General features: G+C 44.6%; 1 protein-coding gene across 1 annotated transcript in view; it reads left to right on the forward strand.

The window, feature by feature from the left end:
- Positions 1 to 7,226: 7,226 nt before the first annotated feature.
- LOC116649196 (protoheme IX farnesyltransferase, mitochondrial) overlaps positions 7,227 to 21,045 on the forward strand; it is a 125,810-nt gene continuing 111,991 nt past the window's right edge. The window contains exons 1-3 of the mRNA XM_032431753.1: positions 7,227 to 7,376; positions 11,810 to 11,943; positions 13,696 to 14,017. Of these exons, the coding sequence (XP_032287644.1) occupies positions 7,334 to 7,376; positions 11,810 to 11,943; positions 13,696 to 14,017 (499 nt within the window). The 5' untranslated portion in view covers positions 7,227 to 7,333. The remainder of the gene's footprint in view (positions 7,377 to 11,809; positions 11,944 to 13,695; positions 14,018 to 21,045) is intronic.

A 21,045-nucleotide genomic window follows, 5' to 3' on the forward strand; every position in this document is an offset into this window, starting at 1 on the left:
AAGATACGTAACTTCTGGCACACAGGGAGAATCTAATAAATAGGTTATATCATCATCTCCCTCCCCACTCCCCCATTGCCTTCCTTGGGTAGCTCTCTCTCCTGGAAATGCTTTCTTTTTCTGTCCTCCTGACATTTTTAATACAAAGCTTATATGATTTTTATAAAATAACGAAGTCATTAACTGGATTCCCAGGCCCACTCCCAAAGATTTTTTGATTCAGTAGGTCTTAGGTAGACCTCCAGAATGAATATTATTTGAAGGTGTCCAGACGTGAATTCTCATTAAGTATTGAAAGTGCAATGTAATTTAAGTGGTAGACCTGGTATTAGTATTCCTGTTCTATAAATATGGAAACCGAGGTCAAAGGAAATTGAACCCAAGTCAGAAAATGTAAAATCAAGTAGTTTTTTGAGGCTGAACTTCAAGAACTTCACTAGTTTGATGAAATGTGAAACTCTAGGCTGGTATGAAAAAACACCAGATAATGAGGGCTCCATAATATATAAAATATGGGAGACAGTCCAGGATTGGATTAAGAACACATGGAATTAGAAAGGTTTAAATTCTAGTTGTGGCACTTACTTTCAAGCTGCGTGAACTTGAGGAAAACTATTTAACCTCTGATGGTCTTAAGCTCTTCTCATCTGAAAATGGGAATAACACATATTGGGGTTCTTGTAGAAGTGAATGAGACGCTGCAACAAAACATTTAATACACAGGAGGTACTAAATCAATGACATGTTTTTGCAAACATGCGTTGATCTTTATTTCAAAAAAGGTAACAACATCTTCATTTTCTGCTCTTGACTGCCTTAAAGGTAAAAATGCAGGGAGAAGGAAAGTCCACAGATGAGAATTAGTAACTGATTTTATTGATTGATTGATTTGATTTGACAGAGAGAGAGAGAAGGAACACAAGCAGGGGGAGCGGGAGAGGGAGAAGCAGGCTTCCTGCTGAGCAGGGAGCCCGATGCGGGGCTCGATCCCAGGACCCGGGGTCTTGACCTGAGCCGAAGGCAGACGCTTAACTGACTGAGCCACCCAGGTGCCCCTAGAATTGGTAACTCATTTTAGAAAAGATGTGATGTCCATGCTTTCCTGGTAGCTTATAAATGAATAATTGTTGTGAGAATAACTTCTTTGGGATTCTTATTAATTTGCCTTTAGCAGGCCTCCTTGTACTTTGGAATTCTCTATTTTCATAATATTGACAGGTCACCTAACCAAAATACGCAAGAACCATTTTTAGGAGTTGCTAGTAGCTAATAGAAAATGTGTGTTTAAGGATGCTCTCAGTGGGTTATGATTTTCTCAATGAATAGTGCCCCAAAGGATTTGTTTCCTGCTACTCTTGGAACATTTCATTATATTCTCCCACTAGGCCCTAGGATGCCGAGGAGGGGACCAGGAAAGGAATGCTTTCCTGATGTGGGGAAGCAGGAATTTTGACATCATCAAAGGAGTCATGCGCACAGAAAACAACAAGCAAAAGGACAGGAAACGCATCTGCACAAAACGGCTTCTTTTATTTTGGTGTTATTTAAACCACTGTGGATTTATATCGAATTAGAAACAGCCACCATATTCAAATTTTATTTTTTGTTGAACAGGACATACTTTTCGGATATCTGACATGATTCCAGTTGCTTCTCCACGTCATCTGTCCTCAGCAAACTGCAATGCCAGTTTGCTTAACTCCCCGTCCTACTCGTCGAATTGATCATCCAGGATGTGAAGAATAGGAAACTACACAGTAGCTCAAGTATAACAATATGCTTGTAGCAATATGTCTGCAATGGACGTTCCAGACTTGGGGCAGTGGCTCAACAATTTTTTTTTTTTTTTAGTTTTTAAAGATTTTATTTATTTGAAAGAGAGAGAGAGAGAGGGAACACAAGCAGGGGGAGTGGGAGAGGGAGAGGGAGAAGCAGGCTACCCAATGAGCAGGGTGTGCGATATGGGGCTCAATCCAGGACCCCGGGATCATGACCTGAGCCGAAGGCAGACCCTTATCCAGCTGAGCCACCCAGGCACCCCTGGCTCAACAATTTCACCCCAAAACTGGGCTCTGTTTCTTCCACCCTGCCTTCCACTGCCTGTTTTCTTGTCCTCAAACTTGTCACTTCATAGCTGCAAATATGGCTGCCTCAGGGCCGGGAATTATATTCTCAGCCCTGCTTCCTGAGAATGAAAGGGAAAGGGCCAAGAAAGCACCTTCCTGGTCGCCTGGGTGGCTCAGTCGTTGAGCGTCTGCCTTCGGCTCAGGTCATGATCCTGGCGTCCTGGGATCGAGTCCCGCATCGGGCTCCCTGCTCAGCAGTAGGCCTGCTTCTCCCTCTCCCACTCCCCCTGCTTGTGTTTCCTGTCTCGCTGTCTCTCTCTCTGTTGAAAAATAAATAAATAAATAAATAAAAGAAAAAAAAAAAGAAAGCACCTTCCTTGGTATGCCTGTTTTTTTTCAGCAGTAAACAAAATTACTCCTATCTTTTGAGCCAGACTGTGTAACGTGGCCATCTCCGGAGTTAACTCTGGGAAATGTGACCGAGATTACTCTGATGGACCGAAGGCGATCAGGATTCACCTCCTGGGACTGGGCATCTTGCTTCCCTTCACAAAATTAGAATGTTATTTAAGAAGGCAGAAGGCCATGTCAGTGGACAGAATTTCCTATCAGGCATCTCCCTGCTGCTTTTTCCTTTTTTCTGCATTCTGCACTTTTCCCTTCTGGTATCCCAAAACTCATGTATGGAAGCAGCCCTGGGGAGTTGAGAGGGAAAAGTGCAGCCGGTTACAGATCCCAAAGTGCAGCTGGTTACAGCTGAATCTGAGTTACAGTTGGATCTGATTGGCATGATCTTAGACTCAGATCCTATCCTGATGTTACCAGCTACCCCGGAGGAACTATTAGCAGGTCAGAGGAACTGATTTCAAGCTCATAGGAGGCTGATTTGTGAACTCTAAGCAGCACACTTCGAGTGGAACATCTATTCAAAGAGAACTCGCAGCCGTTTCTCTGCCCTGGCTCCAATCTACCTTGTAGGCTGGTCTTAGTGGTGCTGGAGCTGGGAGCTGGCAAACCCCACTCCTGCAGGCTCGGGGGTTGGCTCTGCCAGTAAGGGATGGCAGTGCAGCAAGGCTGGGGCAGGGAGAAGGGGCTCCCTCCTATCTGCTGTGGGGCTGCCTACGGCTCTGCGCACCTCCCTCCCAGGCCTCTCCACTCCGGAGGCAGCAGCTAGGCCTGGGGTACAGCTCTTCTAACACTTCAAGAACCGGCATGATCAGCTCGGTGGCGCTGCCACGTAGAGACAGACGGCCAAAGGCAGGGTCCTGAAATACTCCACGCTTCCTCACACCCGAGTGCCTACTCTAGCAGCAGTTCACCTTTACTAAGCCTCCAAAGGAAGAGGAGGGCAGCTAAAAGCCATTGGGGTTTTTTAAATTATTATTATGTTAATCACCGTACATTACATCATTAGTTTTTGATGTAGTGTTCCATGATCCATTGTTTGCACATAACACCCAGTGCTCCATTCAGTATGTGCCCTCTTTAAAAGCCATTGTTTACGATTACATTAAGGTTCTGGACACATCCGCTTATGTGGAAGCTCTAACTCTGGTGAGCAGAGCTAGACCTGGTGGGAGCCCATCGAACTAGGAGTCTGAGCATCCACCCTTCTTCTGGGCCCCTTTCAAAGCAGGAGACCTCTCTCAGGCAAGGAACGTACCTAGGCCTGTCTTGTCTCCAACCACTCCCAAAAGTCACGGGACCAGAAGAACCATCAAAGGTGATGGGTAATGGCAGTAGATTCTGAGAAGAAAATCCGAAGACCAGAAATCTCAGAAGACTGAATCCAAAGATGTGAAGTCGAACTCAGTATTATTTTTTTAAGATTGTATTTATTTATTTGACAAGAAAGAAAGAGCACGAGCACAAGCAGGGGGAGCAGCAAGCAGAGGGGGAGGGAGAAGCAGGCTCCCCGCTGAGCAATGAGCCCCATTTGGGGCTCGATCCCAGGACCCTTGGATCATGACCCGGGCCAAAGGCAGACGCCCAACCAGCTGGGCCACTCCGGTGCCTGAAACCCAATACTTTAATCTCTTTGACCATCCTTCCAAAAGCTGGGCTCTTAGTGGCACACCTGGTAACATCCACACCTACGTCATTTTACGAGCAGAGTTACTACAGGTAGGGTAAGGGATGAGATAGAGACTATAATGAGACAGAAAAAGGCTGGCCTGGGTGTCTGGAGAGGAGGTTCTACCACTTAGAGTAAATTAGCTTCTCTGGACCTCACTTTCCAAATATATGAAATGAAAAGGTCGAGCTCTATGGATGTCTGAGGCCTACCTCTGCAAGTCCCATTAAGCGACACTGTAAAGGTCAGGGCTTCTATATGGTGTTTTCTAAAGAAACCTGTCCAGTAAAAGTAAGTAATGAAACATGATAGTTTCAAATCAGGAAGTCTGATTCACCTTAGAGTAAGTAAAAATTGTCAACACAAACATATTCCAATCCCCCAAACTATTTGTTCGTGTGTGTGTGTGTGTTAGGCTACCATTTCCCAGGTTTTCATGGCATTTCACAAAATGGGTTGTGTTCAAAATGTTTGCTAAGCAGCAGGTCCAACAAAACTGTGGCAGACTCTTACAGAGAGAGAAAGCCTGGTGGGGCAGAGGCAGGGGGGAGAGAGAGAATCTTAAGCACGGAGCCTGACGCGGGGCTTGATCTCACAACCCTGAGATCACGACCTAAGCCGAAATCAAGAGTCAGATACCCAACCAACTGAGCCACCCAGGTGCCCCTGTGGCAGACTCTTTTAGTTGCTTACCCAAAATCCATTCCTTACTTGTTCCCCAGGTTTAACATTACCTCGATGTGATCTGGGACAGCTTCACTTGCAGCTACGGGTGGCCAAATCATTGTGCACAGCCATGTAACCCTGTTCTCTCCAGAAGTACCTCTGGGGATTACTTTTCAGAAGAGTATGCTTTGAGACTAGTGACGTGGGGTAACTTAATTACAAACATTTAGATAGATGAATGCACTTCCTGACCAATCACACCAGGATGTAGTCATCTTTTAGGCCATGTCTCACAAAAAACAGTTGCTCTGGTTTCTCTCAATAAATTGGGGCATCTGGGTGGCTTAGTCGGTTAGGTGTGTGTGTCTGCCTTTGGCTCGGGTCATGATCCCGGGGTCCTGGGATCGAGCCCCATATCGGGCTCCTTGCTCAGTGGGGAGCCTGCTTCTCCCTCTCCCTCTGCCTGCCACTCCCCCTGCTTGTTCTCCCTCTCTAATAAATAAATAAAATCTTTTTAAAAAAGATAATAAATAATTAAGTAAATAAATAAAAACTTATGCATTAATTTGTGCACTTGATCATACCCTGCCCCCATTTTTGGAAAGGATTTAAAATGAAGGAAAAATCTGTTAGCCAAACAGGAGCATGTCTATTCAACACCTTGTCTATCATAAACCAAGAGCACTTGGGAATTTGTATTTTCTGAGTATATGAAATATAACATTCATGTTAATCAATCTTTTAGACATAGCTGTGTTGTCAAGTTAAAAAAAAAAAAAGCTGAAATCCAGTAATTCTCAGTTCTGTGTACCGAAATCACCTGTGATGCGTTAAAAAGAAAATTACAGGTCTCTTCCTTCCATTCCACACCCCTTCTGATTTAATTGGTCTGTAAGTGGCTTAGGCATCTGTAATTTTTGAAGCCCTCTGGGTGATTCTGACAGACAGCCAAGGTTGAAATACCGTGTTTTATAAATCACAGAAACTGTTACACTTCAAGATGCTCAGGTGAATAAGGCTGTACAATATGGTGGAAAGAACAGGTATCAGGGGTTCTGGTCTTGGTTCTGGAACTCAAGCAGCTAGGAGAAGACTGGGCAGATCACTGAGAACTCTGAGCCTCAACGTGTTAATTCGTAAAGACTTGCTATGGATATAAACATCAAATGTTTATAAAAGCACACGATAAAGTATAAGGAGTTTGAAAACTTTTAACACAGTATTTAATGCCATTTTTCTCTTCATGGAGTGTCCTTTTCCTCGTCTGCAGGAAAAATCTACTGTCCTCCAACAGAGCAGAGTTCAAATCTCTGCGGCCTTCCCTGACCCAGTTAGAATTGTTATCTCATCCACATTTCTGCAATACCTTTTACATTACCCCGTCACGCTGACTCTATTAACTGAACCTCTCCTACCCCCACCCCCCCACTGGGAGCAGAGCGTAAGCTCTCACATTTGGGGAGAATCTTACTCTTCCTATCCTGCGTCTAGCAATGTTAGCGGAGGTGAACCAGATCGGCTATCACCTTATCAATGAAGACACATATCCCCCTTATAGAACGCAGTTACCTCTTTCTCTCTTTTCCAAAAGCTGCATCCTTCTTCTTCAGTGTCCTTTTACTTGTGAAACTCCTACATTAAAAAAAAGAAAAAGAAAAAGAGGAAGGAAGGGCTTCTGAGATCTGCTCTAGAAGTCACAACACTAATGATCATTTTTAGAGCCTATATATAGTAGGTGCCTGGCTACCCACTAGAGAGACATCATTTAATTCTCTCGACCCATCTTATAAAATAGATGCTATTATCCCCGTTGCACAGCTAGATAATGAGGTTCGGGGAGCTCACGTAATTTGCTCAAGCAGGTCAGAAGGCCAGAGGTGAAGTGAGGACTCGAATACAGCCCTCTCACCAGAGCCCGAAACCAACCAGCACACGCACCTGCTACATCCTGAGATACTCTGAGGACTCCACTCCCCGGGGTGGCTCAGGGACAAGCAACCCCGAGTCCACCGGTCCTCCCACTTGATAGCCAATAGAGTAAAGCTGCCACCGATCAGACTGGAAGGTGGAGGCATCGTCCCAAGAACCATTTTCTCTTGACAATTCAGTCTGCAAGAAGCGTCCCAAACTGACTTTAAATTGAAGCGCGCGGAGCCCGCAGCCCAGCCCTGCTCCTCGCACGAGGTCACCGGGATCCGGCCGGAGGACGCAGGGAAACCTCTGGGAACGGAGGCGCGGGCCGAGGTCCGCGCGCGGCCTCTTTTCCGGGAAGATTCAGCCACACCGTACTCCTCGCGTTTCTCGAAAGAACCTCAGGCTTCCGCCCTCCAGCCCCGCACTCTCCCGCCCGCCCAGTGGCGAACACCTCCAGCCACAACCCTTTCCTTCCGCGTCTTGCCCGCCGGAAGTGACGCACCGGAAGCGGCTCCGCTCCCACGGGGGCGGGGAAGGAAGATGGCGGCCCCCAGCAGCCGGTGAAGAGAGAGGAGGACACGGGGATCCCGGGGAGCGGCCGGACTCTTGCGTTATGGCCGCATCCCCGCACACTCTTTCCTCACGCCTCCTGACAGGTACGGCACCCGTTCTTGGGCACGACTTCGGGAAAATTCTCATCTAGTTGCCACGTGCAACGCCGTGGTTCCGGCTGGCTGCAACCTTGGGAGCCCTTGGCGAGGTCGGCTGGGCACCGGTGGGGGGAAGTGACCTCTGGAGCAGCGTGAAGTGAAGACGCTGTGGAGCTAGGGTCTAGTCTTGCAGTGTGGCCCCGGTGGTCCGCACCGCCTCCGTCCCCCTCCCCCGGGGCCGTGGCGTCCGGTGCTGCTTTCGGTTTTCCGAGTGGAGGCTGGTGGAGAGGATCGAGGAGAACCTTGGGGCCCCACGAGTGTCTTGGTTTCTCAGAGCCCCAGTTCCTAGTTACAAGTGTAAGTTATTTGTAAGCTCCCTCGTGAGGACTGGCGAGCGCTCTGCTCTCACTCAGAAACCTTGTTCCAATACAAAGGGTGGTGCTGACAACGGTGATGTCACGACAAAGATAAAATGATACAGGTGATGACAACTATAGATGGTGGGCCACAGTCCCCCTCAAACTTTTGGCTTTCCACCATCAGCGTGGGCCCTGATATCATCCTCCCATTTGAAGGCCCTGTGATGACTATGGTAAAGGTGGTAGGTGCTTCCGTGGCTAGGTCTCAGCTCAGGTGGCACCTTTTCAGAGATGCCTACCCTGACCACCCTATTTAAGGTAGAACCCCCTGCTCCTCTTTTCTCACATCACTCTTATATCTTTCCCTATGGTTAGCATAGTCTGTAATTGTTTTTGTTTTTGTTTTTTTAAGATTTTATTTCTTAGAGCGAGCATGGGTGGAGGGAGGTAGGGAGCCCCATGCAGGGCTGGATCCCAGGACCCCAGGGATCATGACTTGAGCCCTCCAGGCACCACTTAATTGTTTATTTATATACAGGTTTATTATGTGTTTCTCCCAACCCTGTGAGGGTTAGAAGGACAGTTCCTCTCTGGCTGGTCTCTGTTCCCCTAGGGCCCAAAATGGTACCTGGTCTGTACTGTTCACTCTTAATAATTGTTTGTCCATTAATCCGATTTGTCCATTCATTACAGAGATTAATTAAAGAAATGTTAAAGAGGAGGCTGGGAATTGTTTTGCCCTCGGTAGTTTTGATGATAACAAATGGCTGTGTGAGGAATGTGTTGCTGGTGGTCTGAATTGGAGATGGGTAGCAGAAGCCAGGGACTCTTTTTTGGTCAAATCCCGCCATTAGGCCTCACCTTTCACAAGCTCTCTCTGCAGTGCCTAGCGATGTTGATCACAGTGACTCTGTGAAACTCTTCTCTTCCTCTTCTCTTATCATATTATTATTTTATGGGTCTCTTTGGCTGTGTAATCTCAGGGCATATCATTTGTGTTTTCTGGAGTTGAGTTTACTTATCTGTAAAATGAGGCAGTTGAACCAGATGAGCTCAAAGTCCCTTCTGGTTCAAAAAAAGGGGAGGAGAGTGGGAAGTGGGAGGGAGTATAGATGAAACAAGATTGGCCATATTTTAATAATTGTTGAAGCTGGGGAATAAGTATTGGGAGCTCGTCGTATTCTTAGGTTATTGTCTACGACTGAAATTTTTCATAATGGAAAGTATTTTTAAAAAGGTCTATGATTCTTTTTTCTGTCATCCCTGTGAGTGTTCTTTGATCATGACCCTAGGCACTGATTCTCAGAGAGCTCATCCTTTCTTAGTGCTTGAATTGCTCCCTCTGTATGTAGGTTTTTCCAGTGTGCATTCCTCAGCCTAGCTGCTCTTCTGCCTTTCAGTCCCATACTTGCAGCTTCCTGTAAGAACAGTCTCACTTCACTGCTCAGAGTTCCCCAGTTCTAGTAAGTGGGCTGCATATGGTTTGCAGCTGGATCAGTCTTTTCAGTGCTGGTACGAAGACAGTTTAGCTTCCTGAAACAGTGAACACAATTGCCCAAAAAATCTGCTAGTAAGTGGTCTGTACAACCTGCTATGATCCACTTGAAAGATCATTACAAGACCTGATAGGGAAGCACCATGGCGGGAAGGGGTGGAAGAAAGTCAGAGTGCGACTGTATTAGGTATCTGGTGGTTGTGTCTGCTTTTGCTTCTAAAAATGCGAAGTATTTTATTGCCATTAAAAGAAATTCAGAACCTACAGTTACACTTCTGTGCACTACATTTTAAAAGCTCTACCATTGTGACTCAGTGTGACGTTGAATGGTGGATATGGTCACGTTTCCAGATTTTTAATGTAACTCTTGTAAGCTCTGGGTATCTTCAAACCTACGTTTGTTATCCAGGGCTGAAATGTCTTTCAATTTCTAGGCACTGATTCATAGAAATGGGACATGTTTTGACTAAATGAAGTGTTTTCATCATTTAAAAGTGCAGTTTCCAGCTGGTTTCTTTTTACCTTACTACTATTCTGTAAAATCTCAGTTTGACCCACTTAACCTTGAGAGATATTTTCCAAGGTGGTTCTTTCCCTCCCAGCAACTTGTATTTCTCATAGGACCAAATGACCTCAAAACTGGTTTTGAAATTAAGGCCCAAACAATAAAACTTTGATGTTTTTTGATGTAATCTTTTATGTATATTTTTTTATTTTATTTATTTATTTGAAGAGAAAGAGAGTGTGCACACTCACACAAGCAGGGGGAGGGGCAGAAGGAGAGGGAGAAACAGACTCCCCACTGAGCAGGTAGCTCACAGGGGTGGGGGGGCTCAACCCCAAGACCCCGGGATCATGACCTGAGCCGAAGGCACATGCTTAACCACCTGAGCCACCCAGGCGCCCCGACATAATCTTTTAATATTAAAATCCTATCTTCCCAAAGAATAATGTCAGGCAAAAGAAGGAAAATTGTACACCATCAAACAAAACAAGCAAACCCTTGAATATCAGGACTCACTTGAAAGGAGATTTCAGAGGACTGATGTCAGTGCTTATTCCCTCCTGTACTATGCATATGCAGGCAACGCGTATTCCCGTATACGGAAAATAAGCATTTCATAAATAACTGAGGTTGGAGAGTATGATTCCAGTGAAGAAGTGACTTATCTCCGGTCTAAGATAATTGCCATGTATTCTGAGGGGCACTGATACTTCCAAGTAAGTTATGTAGAAAATCTAGGCAGCAAACATGATCTCTGTGTTGCAGAGAAAGCACTCTGTCAGCTTTTGTATTGGAGGTGAGTGGAGAATCTCTGCCATCAAGGAACCCAAAACTATGATGCTGGAAACAATTGGCAGTAAGAAGTCCCATAAAAAAGAGTATAAAGGGACAGAGTGGTTGAAAAGAGACTTTGAAAATTTGACAAGCAGAGAGTGGAGGCAAGACACAGCCAGCAAGGAAGCATCAACAAAGATGAACAAATTGTGAAAATGTGTGGTGTGCTTAGTGGAGAGTGATCAGTTACGCGTATGTGTCTGGGCGAGTAATGTCTATCCTGGCCTTCCCAGAGAAAACCCATCGAATACAACCCATCCGTGTGGAGATAATAGGAGAGCAATTGGGCAGTAGGCTTGATGACCCTGGAAATGAGTCAAAGCTTAGGAATTACCCTATAATTGCATTTGCTCGGGGACAGTATGTAGTGGGACACGATTGTCTTAAAGTGGCCAGACACAGCAAGAGAAGTTGAGTGAAGGTGGTGGAGAATGAGAAATATTTTGGGTCGTGGAAGCCATGGGACCATCGCTTACATGGCCTTACACGGAAGCATTGGATTCGTTATTTGAGAGAAGGTTTGGTTTGATTAAAAGCCAAATTCAGACCACAGCTCTTTTGCTTCTTCCTGCCTACACTGATAGAGCCAGACTTCACTGAGGACTGTTTCCCCTCTCTTTTGGTTAGTTGTCTTACCCAACATGGCCAAAGTATTAATCTGAAATGTATTTTCCAGTTTACTGTCACTTACTGAAAAAACCTGTGTTTCTCATTTTCCACTATTTTAAAAGTGACTGAACTGATTGTTTTATTTTATTTTATTTTTTTTTAAGATTTTATTTATTTGTGAGAGAGAGAATGAGAGACAGAGAGCATGAGAGGGGGGAGGGTCAGAGGGAGAAGCAGACTCCTTGCTGAGCAGGGAGCCCGATGCGTGACTCGATCCCGGGACTCCAGGATCACGACCTGAGCCCAAGGCAGTCGCTTAACCAACTGAGCCACCCAGGCGCCCCTGAACTGATTGTTTTATTATTTTTCTCAAAACGATCTACATTGTGGTCATTTCAGCACTTCATATAATAAAAGTATAATGATCCCGAAATGCAAAATTGCCCTATCCCTGCTGAAGAATTTACGCTTAGTGAATCAAGGGGATATGTGGCAGTGATTCACAAATCCGGTCAGAGTTCTGACCCCTCACATGTGCCGTTGCTTATGGTGGTGGCCGGCTTTGCTTCTGGGTAGACGCAGTCAGCATTTGGTGAGAAGCACTAATCACGTGAACCTTTCCCTTTTCTCTATACAGGTTGGGTAGGAGGATGTGTCTGGTATCTAGAAAGAAGAGCTATGCAGGAATCCCCTCACACATTCGTGCATCTTTTCAGGAATGTCAATAAGCAGTGGATTACATTTCAGCACTTGTCCTTCCTCAGGCGCATGGTATGTTCAGAAGACCATCCTCACTCTGTTGCTGTCTGCCTTTACTTTCTTTGTATGAGGGAATTTGAGAAATTCCTATTAAAAGAAGAGTTGTAAGAAGTACCGCTTGAAAAAGACTTTTATTTAGTGTCATTTTGGCATTTATCCAAAACTTTAATTCCTTGTTTTGATTATTCTTAACTAAAACCAGAATAGTCCTGGCACTGGACGTTAAAAGTATGATCTTGAACTTACTGATTAAGTTTGGAGAAAGATTGAAAACTTCTGGCATATTTTACCTAGGAGAAAATTAGGAAAAGCTGAACTGTTATCATACATCTCTTTAAATTCTTTGAAGTTCTGTGAATATATCAATGATACAGAAATAATTTCTTTAACAGTGTGACCTTCCCGTTTTTCTACATCAGCAGTGCATCTAAAAGTCTTTTAAATGCATGCACCTCTGAGTAGTTTTTGTAGCAAACTGAGTTTTTAGAATTTGCTAGGCATTTTATAGTGGGCATTACTCCTACATCCTGGTCCTCTAGGTTGGCTCCATGATATTGTGGGCAACATGGTAGCTTATTCCTAATTACCAGTGAGGACATTTGCCATTAAATAGAAAAGTATAGAATGGAGATAGTTAAAAACTCATAATTATGCAAGCGTGAACAATTAGCAAGTTCATAATCTCAAATCTGATTTGACACTTCTCTTTTTTTAACTTAGAATGCCCACTTTAACTTAAAATGTAAAATTAACTTAAAATCTTAATGAAACTCATTATTTTGATAAGGGATTTACATTTCCAGAAATGTTCAGATTTCTTACTTTGGGGATCAAGGGTAATGGGTATTTAGAAGAGAAACTCAAGTATGTATAATGCCTTATGTGCACAGAATTCTGGGTTCATTCATGGGTTCGTAATTCCTTTCTAGAACTAGTGTATGTAATTTCAAGTCTTTGTGATATAACAGAAAAATCACTTAACTGGTTACCAGAGCGGGTGGCTTGGAGGACCAGGGCCACTTACAACTAACTGATTGTTGACTCTTGTCAGTTACAACTAACTGGTTGTTGACTCTGTCGCTTTATTTCTGAGCCTTAGTTTTCTCTTCTGTAAGTTGAAGAAAGAGCTACTGATAATGATCCGGCTTCTTAAATAGCCTTTGAAAAGCACAAATAAGATATATACTTTATAAACTATGAAGGTCTGTATTATGTAAAACTACACAGTGCCTCACTATGTTAGTAATAGTTAACTGCTGCTTGCTAGTAAGCGATAGAGACTGTCGGACTGTAAAGCTCGCATTCTTTCCACACACACAGTGCTCTAACGTAACTGAGCCCTGAATTATACCCTACTGCCAAGCCCCTCTCTGCCCTGTTTGCCTAGAAACGTGGAAGGTCAACAGGTTGTCTTGGGCTCTTGATGTTAGAACATTTTTTCACTGTATTTGGTGGGGATCATGTTGGAGATCATGCTGGAGGGAATAAGAAATTTATTTTTCTTTCAAGGAACTTAAATGTCCAGAATTTTCTAAACCATAGAATTAAAAACCATCACCGAGGTGTCAGTTACGTTCTCTGTCCCTCTTAATGTAGTGATTTCCATGTAACAAACACTTGAATATTCATTAATTCAGCATGTATTTACAAAGGTATAGGAAAATCCTTCAAGTACTGTAACAGGCTGATGGGAGGAGTTACCCAACAGCGGTGTAAGAGCACTTTGGGCCTTGGGTTTATAGTAACTGTACTTTCCTTGTTTAGTATGTCACACAACTGAACAGAAGCCTCAACCAGCAAGTAAAACGGAAGCCAGAACCCGTGGCATCTCCTTTCCTTGAGAAAACATCTTTGGGTCAAGCCAAAGCAGAAATCTGTGAAATGAGACCTCTTCCACCCCCCAGCCTACCGTTATCCAGAAAGCCAAATGAAAAAGAATTGCTCGAACTGGAATCGGCATCCGTAATTGAAGGCTCGCTAGATGCAGGGAAAGAGATGAAGGATGAAAAGCGCTGGAAAGAGATGAAGTTGCAGCTGGATGATTTGCCAGGAATTTTGGCGCGGCTGTCCAAAATCAAACTCACAGGTACTTTGTTTTTCTGATGCAGTTAGCTTCTTACTCGAAACTTTATTTTTAGTTAAACGAAATGCTAATTTTATTACCGCACCAAAAGGAGTATCTTGAAACTACTGATCCTCTAGTAGCATTTTTTTTCTCTCTTCGATTTAATTGGGATTCAAAATCAACTTTTCTGAATTCTGTTTACACAGACCTGTAAATAGTTTTGCAGTAAATATATTGTACTAAAATTAGTCTTTTTCACTTGTAATTAAAGTAGAATGCTTATCCTGCTTATATCCTTGTCTTTTGTGTTCTTAACGCCTACTATCTTTTAAAGATGGCAGTGGGGTAATGAGTTCTGTTTGAGTTCTGAAAACAAAAAGGCCTGCACACCTGTGGCCACTGGGTCTCCGAGCGCATTGCTGGGTTTTGCTTCTTGTAGGGCCTCTGGGATTGTCCCAGGCATGTGGGGATTTAGAGTGCATCTCTGGAAAAAAGGTCTGGAACCAGATTGTATAGCCTCAGCCTAGCAAACTGTACCAAATTTTATTGTATGCATTGGGTGTTAACCCATAATTATGTCATTCGGTTGTCACAGCCGTCCGGTGAGTCAGGCAAAGTTTTATGGTCATCACGCCATCTCACAGCTAAACTTAGGAGTAGCTTATTCTGGGCTAACCGTGTTCAGAAGGTATGTTCTGGGTCATCCTGCAGCTTGAAGACCCCTTCTCTCCGTTTCTTCTTGGACGAGAATAGGGAGAAGAAATACAGCAGGGGAATAATAAAGTTAAACCAGGTATTTTTTGAGGAAAGAAGTGGAAAGCGATGTTACTGAGTCAAAATTGGGAAATGAACAATGAGACGAGAGGCTTTGGAGAGTAGAGAAGACCAGGGAAAGATTGGTGTGTGTGTGTGTTTTTCAAGACAGTTGAGCCTGAAATCCAAGGTAAAAGGAGGTGAAGCAGGTAACTTCTTTCCTCAGTGACCAAAATCACTTAAAGAAAATCTTTTCGGGGGGTTGTGGGGGGGGGGTAGAAAACAGGCATAGGGAGTTTGCCAGATAGAAGAATCATAGTAAGACTTATCAGTGTAACTCCAGAACAGTGAGGCTAATTCCAGGTGGCATCCTTGAAAATTATGGTAGCTGAGCAAGGAATCACCACATTTCAATGAAAAGTTATCTTTTGTCATTTATACGAGTGGTGTATCATGTTGCTGACATGGTAAGAATGACTGCAGATACGATCGTAAGGATGTCACCCCAAAAATGAGTCCTCTCAGTCTGAAGGCAGCAGAATTGACCTCTGTCAACAGCAGGAGCTGCTTGCTTTGTGTGCACCTTCGTTGACCGTGTGTTCATGTCCGCATCCGCCTCTCACTCTGCAGACTGCTTCTCTCTCACCGTCCCATTCCTGGCGGTAATACCAGCATTCTTTGCTTCCCCCAGTCGGGAAACCTTAGCATCATCCTTAATTCTTTGCTCTCCAGTCTCCCTTCATCTCTAGTCCAACATCCAGGTGTTAGCACTGGCGTCTTTTGTAACACCCGTGAGATTGCTCATCCCCGTTTCTGAAGCTGCCATCCTAGCTGAGATCCAACACATAGGAGCCCTCTGGTCCCTACAGCAGCTCCCAGCTGTTGTCTTTGCCTCTCTCCTCCTGCTTTACCAACTTTCCTAAAACATTGCTTTCACATATTCCTTACCTACTCAAGAGTCTGCTCCTTCCGTATTGCCTCCTGCCTCAGCTCTGCCTGGCTTTGAGGAAAGTTGTGATCTGGAGTGATCAAACTCTTCCCCGTAAATAGACTTTCTCTCCCAACCCTATCCCCTACCCTGTCCTGCCAGTTAGGCTAGGCCTTCCATCCACCATACCCATCCCTCCTGCCTCCATGGGAGACCGGTCTGCCTCTTTTATATCCAGTTAGAGCCTTTCAAGAGTTCTCCATTAAGCCTTCTCTTGCCTGCTCTTGGCCCGAGTCTCCCTCTCAAAACTTGGAGTATGGCTTTGAGGTCCAGCAGAACTTGAGTTCAGATCCTGGCTAGGACATTTACTAGTCACGGGAGCCTTTGGGCAGTTTCTCAGCCTTGTGGAGACAACTTCCTCACCTGTAGAGTAGGAACAATAATAAGTCCTCGAAGAGTTAAATCACATAATGCATTCGAAGTACCCAGCAGCAGGCCTGAGGGAGCACCTCAGAGGTTAGTTTCCAAATAATTACAGGTAAACGTTTGCTTGTCTATTTAATGCATCTTCCCCTAAGATGTTCCAGGCCAAAAATCCTGCCATCTCCGTGTTGAGTACTTATAGTCTTGGAGTCCAGTGCTTCTCACTTGGAAGAGGAAACATGACAAATTGAAGTCGTCCAGAGTAGGACAACTGCTAGGAAGAGGGGATATAGAAACCCTGTCCCTTGGGGAACGAGATTGTTTGGCTTGAGAGAGAGAAGGGAGGAGGGAGAAAGAAGGCGATGGAAGGGAGAGTGGCCATGTTCAAGTAGCTGTAGCTCCTCTGGTTTAAAGGGACAGTGCTGCTGATGTCCAGTCGAGAGGGCAGAACGAGGAGGTTGCATGTCCAGCAGCACGGAGAGCTCTCAGGAGAACGATGGGATGGGAAATGGGCTGCCTCGTGAAGGAGTGGTCCTTGTCATTGGAACCATCCAGGTGGAAGCAGATCATCTTTGAGGGAACTGGAAGGGAGTCCTGCATTGTGTAGTGGGTGGAACTAGATGATACTAGGAGCTGGCCTCCCTTCAGTATTTGTTGGGTGTCTACCTTGTTGTACCTTTGTGCAAGATGCTGAAGATACGGAGATTACGTGATTTCTTTCCTCAAGAAGAAGCCGGTCATCTGGTGGAGGGGGGATTTTGTAGGCATACACATACATACAAATAAAACAGCTGTGGTCAGATACCTCTGCATTTCAAACCCTGAACTTCTAGTAACCTTTGTGATCTTGGGTCATTAACCTTAGAGTGCCCTAGTTTCTTTATCTATAAGATAGAGATGATGGTACTCATTCTATAGCCTCATTGTGAGGATTAAATGAGATAATGCATGTGAGACACTCGTGTGCCCAGCACCTTGTAGGTGCTTAATTAGCTATTATTAATACTATTATTCGTCCTATGTCCATGTTTAGGGCAGTTGGTGTTATGGGTGTTGTAGCAATTGTATGTGGTAAGGCAGAGTGGGGACCCCGAGAAGCGAGTGTTGTTTCTGCCTGTGAAGGGGGTGGAGGTGAATGAGTGTTCACTAGGTGCAGAAGGCAAGGATTGTAAGCAGAGGGAGAAGGCTTTGAAGAGGCAAAGAAGCCGGATGCATCCTGGCACATTCCAAAAACCACGGATGCTAGGAGTCGTTGAGCTGGACCTGCCTGTGACACGGAGGAGATGCTCGCTGAGGGTTTGAAGGGTTAGGCGGGGCCACAGTACCACGTTGGCACGCATTTCATGCTGGGGAGTTTGGCTCCTACGCCCAAGCAGCGGGAAGTTCTGGAAGGTTCTTCGGGGGAACACACAATCACTTTGTGTTCTGTCTCAAATATTCTTTTAAGTGGCTTAATTAGTACCTGATTATTATAAACTTATTGCAACGAAAATTCAAATAATACAGAAGCATGTATCTAAAACTGAAAAAGTACACTTTCCGGCCATTCTAGATAAAACCCCTGCTTGAAATGTAGCCTCTTCTATATGTATATAAATAGGTAGATCTAAAGTGATGGATATGGTTGTACATTTTAATGGAAATAGGATCATTACCCAGACACACACACACACACACGCACACACACACACACACAAACACACACACGGTCCTGCAGCTTGCCACTTTCTCTTAACAGTATAGCTTTCACTGACGGTATTTACCACTGCATACCCTTCCGTTAGGTAGAACTGCCATTGTTTGCCTACCTAACCCTCTCCGGCTAAACATGCAGGGTGTTTCCAGCATGTGGGAATCTGATTGCCTCCGTATTCTGTGCTTATGCATAAGCAGTCTCTACTGGTTTTTCCTCTAAGATAATGGAAAAGGATTTTTATGTGTGTTACGTTTCATATTTTAAGTCATGATGGGATTTAGCATCTTTTTCTCTATTTTGATCATTTGTATTTTTTCTTCTATTGTTTCTCATACCCTCCGTCATTTCTTCCTGATATTTTTTTGTGATGTTTTGTTGTTTTGTTTTGTTTTGCCCCACTGAAATATTTAACTTTTATGTATTCAAATTATTTATTAGTTGTTTGTTTTTTTTAATGCTTAGAAAGATTTTTTTCTGCCCCGTGGTTATAAAAGCATTCACTCATGTTCTTTCCTGGTACTTTTCTATTTTTATCGTATTCTCTAAGATTTGGGGACCATGTCGAAATTTAGTTCCGCAGAAAGAGGAGTAGGATTGATTAAGAGATCTGTGGTAGCGGCATCATTGAGCCAGGGGTACCTGTTTTTGTAAATAAAGTTTTATTGGAACACAGCCATATCCATTTGTTCTGTGGTGAGGTCATGCTGCATCGGTGGCGGAGCTGAGTGATTGTGATAGAAGACTTACGGCCTGGAAAACCTGAAACACTTCCTCTCTGGCCCTTTAGAGGGAAGAACTTGCTGAGCCCGGCTGTCAAGCACGGGCCAGTGAGAGGCAAGCATGATGACCAGCACACCAGTGGCAGTCAGTTGAGACATGACTTGGGCTGCACTAAGGCTGTGGTGTGTCAGGAGGAGAGGGGAGAGAGAGACTGAGGCAGTAGAATGAGCAGAACCTTACGGAGAGGTGGGGGAGTGCTGGGAGGCCCGAAATAAAAGGTTAGGACACAGAGCCGCAAAGAGTCTGGCTGCCACGAAGCAAACGTTCTCCGGTTCTCTGGGCCATGTGCTCCTTATTATCCTACACCCGACCCACTTCTCTCAGAGAGAGCAGAGTGTGGTGACCTGTGGGTCAGAGTCCCTGCATTCAGATCCTGGCTCTTACTAGTTGAGTGACCTTGAGCAAGTTCCATAAAAAAAGTAAAAACCACAACTCTGTGTGCCTCGGTTTACCCACCTGTAAACTAGCTAATGATATCTACTTCAAAGCGTTCTATTAAATGGGATAAAATTTGCAAACTACATAGAAAGTGATAGGTTAAGAGCTATATATACACTTGTCTCTTAAAAGATAAATTTGTTACCTAGGTGCTGCCACAGGCATTTTGAGTTTGAGATGTTTATCCCTGCTCTAGAAAAACTTCCAGCTTTCTGATACGGATCAGTGGTAGCGTGAGGCTGAAGAGTGTGAACACTGAAGGAAGAAACAGGTTTGGGGGAAGATGAGTTCAGTTTCGGACTCGTGGATTTTGAGCTGCCACTGGAATATCCCGGTGGTGAGGTTCAGTGGGCAGTTGGCCATGGAAGACAAGAGCTCAGATAGAACGTCGGGCTGCAAGACTGAGGGGTCTTCAGTGTGGCGCCGGCCACGAAGCTGTGGTAGTGAACAAAGTTGTCTGCGGTTGGTGTGTAGTGACCAGAACAGAAGACCAAGGTCATTTGGGGTGCATCCCCTTTTAAGGATTGGGTAGAGCGTGTAACGGAGCCTGCAAGGAACTAAACAATCAGAGAAAGGGGAACAGGAAAGGGCTTAGTCACAGAACCCAAAAGAGAAGACACGGTTCATAAAGGAAGTGATGAACATTTTTTTTCTTTTTTAAGTAGACTGCACTCCCAACATGGGGCTTGAACTCACAACCCTGAGATCACGAGTCGCATGCTCTCCCAACTGAGCCAGCCAGCCACCCCAAGGAAGTGATCAACACTTAAATGCTAGAGGTCTACTAAGATGGCTGGCCAGAAAGTTATTTTATTTGGCCAGTAGGAAGTCAGTGTTGCCTTGACTGCTAAATCAGGAAATAATTGTCAGTATTTCCTCTTCTTAGAGCCTTAAATGAGGTACTTATTTAAAGTAATTCCTTAAGGTTTATTTTCAGAGTGCTTACTTCTTTGGGAACAGAAGGAAAGTATGGTAATTGGTTTAGGATCCTTTTTTTTTTTTTTTTTTTTTTTTTGGTGGGAGGCCACACCTTCCTGTCCTTTATCCTGGCTGTTGTCATGCTTTTCCTTTTACGTACCTTATGGTGTTGTATATCAGAACAGGCATTCCAGCTGCAGGGGTTGATATTTAAAACATGGTGACTGAAATCTAAGGCAATGATCCAATTGCTCATTTAATAGTACATAACGTGTTAGAGCATGTGCATTGACTCATCGGTTCCCTCACGTCAGTGTGCTAATGAGCATACACCGCACTCGTGTTCACACGACACTTCCTGGCCGCCGTCCCCAGGGATCCTGGTCCTGTAGGCCTGGGACAGGACCCAGAGATCTGCATTTCTGACAAGCACACCAGATGATCTGATGCAGGTGGTCCTGGACCACCCCTCAAGCAAGTGAAGTAGGTGTTGGGCAGGAAGAGTGCCGGTCGCAGACGCCGTGGTCTGGCTGGATGTGGGGGGCACTGACCCAGTGAGAGCCAGAGCAGCCCTGCAGGAAGAGCCAGCTGGGCAGGATGTGGACCACACAAGAGATGGATGCAAAGCAAGATGCACCGAGGAAAATGGGAGCAGCAGCCTCCGCTGCAACCACGGATGGAGAAGTCCCAGGGCAGTAAATTTCCCCTCGTATCATTTTCTATATTCCCTGCCCCAGGTTTCTGGATGAGCTAATTGAATTAAAGTCATTTCCTTCTGCTTATTCCATTTAAAGAGGCAGCACCCTTTGGGTGACCCCTACCCCCTTATTTGACCTTTTACCTCCCTCTTTAGTTTATTACTTGAATTCACACATGCCTTGGAGTCAGCAGGATTTTTTTTTCTTTAAGAAAATCCCTGGTATCTATCAATTGATTTCTTTCGGACTCTTAACATCTTGGGCAATTCGTTTATAGCTAATGATAGCCGAGGCAGAAATATCTGAGAGTCAGCGATCACTTTTATGGAACTAGTCTTTCTTTGCCTCCCTTGGTTTATAGCTGTAATATACCAAGGATAATTAACTGTAGAATAAGTGAAGGGCCATACAGTGA

Source organism: Phoca vitulina, unplaced genomic scaffold (assembly GCF_004348235.1).
Source record: "Phoca vitulina isolate PV1807 unplaced genomic scaffold, GSC_HSeal_1.0 scaffold47, whole genome shotgun sequence".
NCBI classification, from domain to species: Eukaryota; Metazoa; Chordata; class Mammalia; order Carnivora; family Phocidae; genus Phoca; species Phoca vitulina.